The 7053-nt window shown below is 43.7% G+C and overlaps 1 protein-coding gene across 1 annotated transcript in view; it reads right to left on the bottom strand.

The window, feature by feature from the left end:
• LOC145394124 (dynein axonemal heavy chain 5-like) overlaps positions 1–6774 on the bottom strand; it is a 143884-nt gene extending 137110 nt beyond the window's left edge. Inside the window, exons 1-3 of the mRNA XM_080268104.1 lie at positions 6706–6774; positions 2685–2744; positions 558–704 (exon numbers count right to left, since the gene is read on the bottom strand). Coding sequence (XP_080124230.1) covers positions 558–704; positions 2685–2744; positions 6706–6774 — 276 coding nt within the window. The remainder of the gene's footprint in view (positions 1–557; positions 705–2684; positions 2745–6705) is intronic.
• Between the last annotated feature and the right edge of the window lie 279 nt (positions 6775–7053).

Below are 7053 nucleotides of genomic sequence, written 5' to 3'. Positions count from 1 at the left end.
TAATGTATGAAAAAAATATGTGACGAAGATCAAACATGTATGCTCCTTTATATTAAGCTGCTTTTTCTCCAATGCGGAATGAAGGTTTATCACAACTAGCAGCCACAGAGGTTCCTTAAATAGGTATTCCATAAATATTTGTTCAGTAAATGTCCGGCAAAAATTTAGGGCTTGGCTTCGAGGTAATATATTTAAGAAAAAACCCGTATCTCTCACATAAAGATCAGACCCTGCTGAAATTTCCCCAGTCCATCCTCTTGAACATTGTGCAAACGAAGAGGACACAGGGAAATATTACATGAAATAAGAGGCGATAAGAAAGTATGGATGCGCAGTTTTTCAGTGAAAGCAATGGCTCTTGTAATCAGCAGCAAGATGAAACTGTGTACCTCATAACCATTCAATTGTAATGGAATGTGTTATAAAACTGTAACTGAATACGTGGCATTATCATAACTCAGTCCTCTAAAAATATAATTAGCTAACAACACTTAGTTACGAAAACACACACACACACACACACACACACAACACATACACACACACTCGGTACTAACCAGGTTCTCCTCAAAGACGTGGTCCATAACTTGGTGCCTGGCGATGCCCGTGCAGGCGGCCAGCACCTGGAAGATGTACTCATAGCGAGGGTCGGTGTCCCCGCGCCTCGCACGCCGTTCCTGTTCCTCACGACGCTTCTGATGGGCCAGGTGAGAGAGGGAGGGGGCAGAGGGGGAGGAAAGGGGGCAGTGGAGGAGGGTGGTAAGGAGGAAGAGTTGGATAGGGGACGGAGGACGGTAGTAAGGGATGGTATGAGTGCAGATGAAGTGGGAAGGAAGATGAGTGTGTGTGAGGGGAAAAAAAAATAACAGCACGAGAAGGTGAATAAGTAGGTGTAATTGAGTGAGAAGGGGGGGAAGGGGGTTGAAAAGGGACGGAAGGTGACAGGGAGGAGAAAGGGGAGCAGATGGAGTCGGCAGGAAGGTGGATATGAAAGGTAAGTACATGACAATAAGAGAGGGTGAAGTAGGTGTAGGTGTGTGGAGAGGGGGGAAAAGAGGTCGGAAAGTGGACAGGGAAGGGTGGTAGGGAAAGAAGAGGGGACAGATGGAGTGGGAAGGTAGGTGGGTGTGAGGGACGTATATGTGACGGAAAAGGTGAAGAAGGAGGTGCGGATGAGTTAGAATTACGAGTTTCGTCGATAGATTTATTTAGAGATGAATATGGTGGCGTTTTATGAAAGGTGAGTGCGTGGGAAAATTAATTAACAGGTGCGGATGTGTCAAGAGTACGTCGTTGTTAAAGTTGGTGAGGGATGGATAAGAAAAAAGTGCATAATTGAAAGATTAGCATTGTGCAGTTAATCAAGTGTGGCAGAGATGGTTGAGTGTGAGTGAGAAGAGGAGTAAAGGTAAATAATAGAAGGTGAGTGCAGTAGCAGAGTGAAAGTGAGGTAGCAGAGTGAAGGTGAGGTAACAGAGTGAAGGTGAGCAGAATGAAGGTGAACAGTAGTGAAGGTGGTGTGGTAAAGTGATGGACGGTAGAGTGATAATTAAATGACAACGCGGATGAGGTTGGAGGGGGTAAGGAAATGGATGCGTCAGACACACATGGCAGAAAATAGGAGTACATTAAATTTTCGAAAGAGAAATAATAGGGAACGATTTCATTAGGATGTAATCAGGCAAATGAGGATGAAGCAGAGTGATGAGATGTGTAAGGAAGGAGTAAAAATGCGAATGATGTAGACGAGAAGATGTCAGACCAAGGTTAAGGTAGGGGATGGACGAGGACGTGGATGACGAGGAGAAACAAAAGATATATTAGTGGACAATATACTGATTACTGAGGGTTATTTTATTAAGCATAGTAGTTACTTTACATAATTAACCAATACTGAACACTTCACACTAAGATATTCTATATATATATTAGCTTATTTAAATGCATATACAACTGGTAATTATTTTCTCTATATATACTTTCATTACACATGAAGGGCCCTTTCCATAACAAAGACGGTATCAGATTTCATGGCTGAGGATATATGATACTACTTACACAAAATACAGCAAGAAAATTATGTCCAGCACACACACACACTCACACACACACACAGTAGCTTGCGTTGCTGGCTATTCGTGCGGTGCGCAGATGTGGTATGCATGGCTACACAAAAAGCTTGACACAGCATGCAAGTCAAAAGCCACACATGCCAGCACACCTACACAAAAATTCCGACGTAAATGAGCAAAATCAAACCGCAAAGTCAATAATCCTCTGAATCTAGGTGATGCCCTTTTAAAATTTACTCTTACTGCTACCACTTGAGTTTATTCAGCTTGGGAAAGGGCGCTCGTACTGAAGGGGTGTATTAGGTCTGTATTCAACCCCCCCAGTTCGAAAAGTCTATCCTAAGTTGAATAAAACAGTCAAAGGTTGGTAAGAATAGAATGAAAAAGACACTCACAGCTCAATGGGTTAAGTAAGATATTTTAACAGTAAAATGTTCATGTTTCCTTTACTATAAGCACTCAGAAATTATTATTTGTTTTGTCATTGCTGTATTCTTCGATAACCCAAGCTGATATACACAAAGAAACTTATGATCAGCTCTCTGTCGTAATTCTCCTCCTCTTCTTCCTGCTCCTGCTCCTCCTCCTCCTCCTCATTATATCATCATCATCATCATCATCATCATCATCATCATCATCATCGTCATCATTATCACCATCCGAACGTCTTTTCTGTCGCAACCTCGATTTATTTTTGCAGGAAAGTCAAGGAATGGACAGTACAAAATCATCCCACATCCCTTGCTTTCCTGCATCAATAATATTAATTACGAGAAAAAAAAAAAAGGGTTATTTGCTTTTGCCTGAAGTAAAAGGAAAATTAATGCCGAATCTTCTCTTATGTTGTGTCCTCATATCTTGTGTGCTGCGGGGAGAGCTCATTCTGTGGATGTGATAAGTCCAGACATTTTAGCTGCTTCTTGACATTACTAAACACCCATGCAATCATCGGACTTTTACATACCCGGGCAGCGGATCAGTTCGGTTTTATTGGTGCTACCACGTGAAGGCGTCCCTCTCCAACACCATCATGGCCGGTAAGAACATGTAATTTACAGTCACTGCGGACCAAACTGCTGGGTACGAAGCACTACGGGACGAATATCCTTTTCTTTATCGTAAATCCGCTCAAACTACTAAGGAAGGGGAATGAGCAACATGCTAGGTCAGTTGGGTATTTTCTTTGCAAAAATTTTCAACCCGTAAAGCAATGACTCGTACTGTAAGTGACCTTGGAAGTTCTGTAACACCTTTTCCGTAGCGGCTGATTCGGGTCATTATAGCTCATTCTCCTCTTGTATGGTATGTACGTACACTATATCGATATTAAAGCTAAGTGAATATCATACAAGAGAATGTTAAGGCGTAATATGCAAAGTAAATCGCTAAAGAACTGGTCCCACGAAGCCTCCTCTGCCACCATGGTTATCACCTTGATGACCGATAGGATACAACACCTGACTTTTTAAACAAGGAGGAAGGAACGAAAGGTTAGAAGCCCGCAAATTATTCCCTCCAACAAGAAAATAAAAACCCACCACTTATTTTACTTCTTAATGCTTCAACGCCACTGTGTTCATACCTGAGCTAGAAGGATGTATATTATGTGGCACAGGATGCAGAACCTCTTTTTTTGTTTTTGTTTTAAGCGATTTATTCTACATATTACAACACTACTCCCTCACTCCCCACCTCACACTCCCTCACTCTTTTGCTCCCTTCCTTCCTTCTCACCCTCCCTCCTTTAGTATATATTTTCTGTACGTTATCTATACGGCTTTAATATCAACGTAGTCTGCAACAATAGCTTAAAAGGAAATTTTACTGAGGTGTAATGCGTAGCTTAAATCGTTAAGGAAGAGGTCTTACATCTCTAGAATCACTCAGAATACGGACCAGTAGATTAAGGTATGTTCCCCAAGCGCTTAACTTCAGGCGCCAGATCTTGGTGCAAGATGGCGGCGCCCATGCTTAGTGAATGACTGATTCTGCCTCAGCACCGTATCTTTAGGCACCGTTAGGAGATCCGGCGCCTTAAATGCTTAGTGAATCCAGCCACAGAATTCCAAAGTACGGCAGAGACAATATACTGTGCAAATATAACTAGCTCTTGTCTCGAGTTGGCTAGAAAAGTTTAGTTTGTATCCTTATGAGTGTCACGGGAGGGTTTAATTTATAAATAAATGTAGTTAAGCAACTAAGCCTTCAGCTAAAACTTGCTAATCAGGAACAAGTAGATCGAAACTGTTTATACAACACAGCTTTGCCCGCAGCTATATGACAATCATCAGTTATACAGAAACGATGGTAACCTCAAGGTTACTCATTCCAGAGACTAAAGGCATATCCAACAGACAGACATACCGCAACACATTATTCTGTAGTTAAGAGCATTATGTTGGATATTGGGTTTTCATCCGCTGAGTAAGAGAGTAACCAATCGTCTGTAATATTAAGAATTAAGATGACAATGAAAGGAGACAATAGCGAATGGACTAAAGGAGGGACAGATAGACGTTTGCAACTGTCAGTACGGATATGCATAAAAAAATGTAAAAAGGGTGGTGGACTGCACAAGGGCAACTTCACCTTGCAGTCCACCAGGTTAGCAGGAAGGACAAGGATAACTGAACGCAGAAATGTCCATTATCTCTTGTTCTTCCAGGCGAAAAAATCTGAGCTACAACATGGGGTTAATCATAAACTTGTTTTTAAATCTCGTCCTGGATATTAATGAGTTTATCATCAACCCTCGTTTTTCGTGGTTTTACTTTGCCTGCTTCAGTTATTAGCGACAGAGAAAACCATCACAAAATACAACAGTTTAAGGTGCGTCTTAGAATCGGTTACCAAAATTATGTAATGTAAGTAATTCGAAAATACAGTACACTTTGAACAAGTATATTCTAAAGTCTGGTGGTTTGTGGCATTAGAAAAGGATATTAAGCAATCATGTGGTTAAATTATGGCTGTGGGGGCACTTTGAAATAGGTTTTCATAATTCCTGCAGTTTCGCTGTTTATGGATGTGTCTGTTCCCCACCACCCGCGAAAAACGAGGGATGACTTTGGAGCCGCTGTGAGTGCGCACGCAGACACCAGGATGTTGCTTCTTAACACCAGCCACACCAGCTCATCAAGGAGAGAACACTGAAACACCATTTGGTATAATGTATGACCACAAAGAATCAAACCAGCCACCAGATCCAAGTCCCAAACACTACCATAGCTAAAAGTCACTGGTTTATCTCCAAACTAGAAAATCTGGCGTATCGTACCTGACAATAAAATTTCATTAACAAGGAACAGCCAGAAATGACAATACTTAGGGTCATACTCTACTGTAAGTAATTCTGGAGATTTTGCAACACCTTTCCTTTAATGATTTATTCTGCACATTATGCCTTAATATCCTCTCGTATGTTATTGATGCAAATTATTTCGATGTCAAGGCGATATAAACAGCATACGAGAAGCTTAAGGTCGAATATGCAAAACAAATCGCAATGGAAGAGTTGCTACGAAGCCTTCTATACCAGTCAGAATACGGGCTTTGGTGCTTTGTTTCCGTGCCGTGTTACGTTACGTGCGTTATCTAGCATCCATGGAGTGTGTTATTTTTGTGTGCTCTCCTATCCTCAGCAAACCCAAGCATGGGGGGGTGGGCAGTGCTGTGGAGGGGGGGGGGAGACGAGGTGTTGGCAGTATGTAATAATTGGTGTGGTTGTGTATGGGTGAAGGAGATGTGGGTGTGGGTACGTTGGTGAGAGGAAGGTGTGGGTGAGAGTATGTGAGAGAGAAAGGTGTGGATGAGGGTGTGTGGGTGAGCGTGCGGTAGAGGAAGGTGTGGGTGTGGGAGGTATGGGTGAAGGGAGGTGTGGGTGAATGAAAATCATGTGGTTGGGACTGTGCCCTTCGGATGAACTTATCACTTACGGCCACATATACAGGTGTGGATGCACGAGGTGTGAGGTTATAAGTGTGGCTGAGGGTGAGGGAGGTGTGGATGTGGATGAGGAAGGTGTGGGTGTGGGTGACAGAGGTGTGGGTGTGGGTGAAGGAAGCTTGGGTATGGGTGAGGAAAGCGTACAGGAAAGTGTGAGTGAGGGCGCGACTGCAATTGAGTGAGGTGAGAATGTGGATGAGGATGTAAGGGAGAATACTATGCGTGAGGGTCAGAGAAAGGGTGAGGAAGTAAGTGAGAGAAGTGTTGGTGTGGGTGAGGGTAAGAGAGAGGATGAGAATGTGAGTGTGGGAGGTGTACGTGTGGGTGAGGGTGAGGGAGAGAGCTAGGATGCTATTGAGGGAGTGTGGGGGTGGGAGTGAGTGAGGGTATGGGTGAGGAAGGTGTGGGTGTGAGTGAGAGTAAGATTGAGGGTGAGGGTGTGAGAGAGGTAGGTGCTGGTGTGTGTGTGTAGGTGAGGGGAAGGGAGAGGGCTAGGATGTAAATGAAGGAGTGTGTAGGTGTAGGACAGAGTAGACAGAGTAAGGGTGAGAGCGAGGGTGTGAGTGAAAGGGTGTGGGTAAGGGCAAAGGAGAGGAGTAGGGTGTGAGTGTGGGAATGTGGTGTGGGTGTGGGAGTGGGTGAGGGTGTGGGTGAGGGAGCGTGTGAGGGTGTGGGTGAGGCTGTATACCCTGCGGATGAACTCAGCACTTATGGCCACGGGCTTCATGGAGGTGCAGGTTGATCTGAGCTTCAACATGGGTGTGCGGCGCCTGGCATAACCTGACCTGACCTCGCCTGCCACCTGACCCGACCTCGCCTCCACACAACCTTGTTCCAATAAGATTCTTCACGTTAACTCCCTCTATCACTAAGGGTGCTCGTATTCTCGTTGGGCTGAAAGGCTATCTATACTCTGTTTTAACTTCGCCTGATATTGTCACCTCTCCATCTTGAATGCTGTCATAAAATAGATTAACTCTAGAATAAGATGCCAGTCACGGAGAAGAGCCGTAATACTGTTTTTCCTTCCAATGAG

Source organism: Coenobita brevimanus, chromosome 26, assembly GCF_032717465.1.
Source record: "Coenobita brevimanus isolate Jiangsu-jjx chromosome 26, ASM3271746v2, whole genome shotgun sequence".
Lineage (NCBI taxonomy): Eukaryota > Metazoa > Arthropoda > Malacostraca > Decapoda > Coenobitidae > Coenobita > Coenobita brevimanus.
This window is presented reverse-complemented; position numbering and strand designations above follow the sequence as displayed.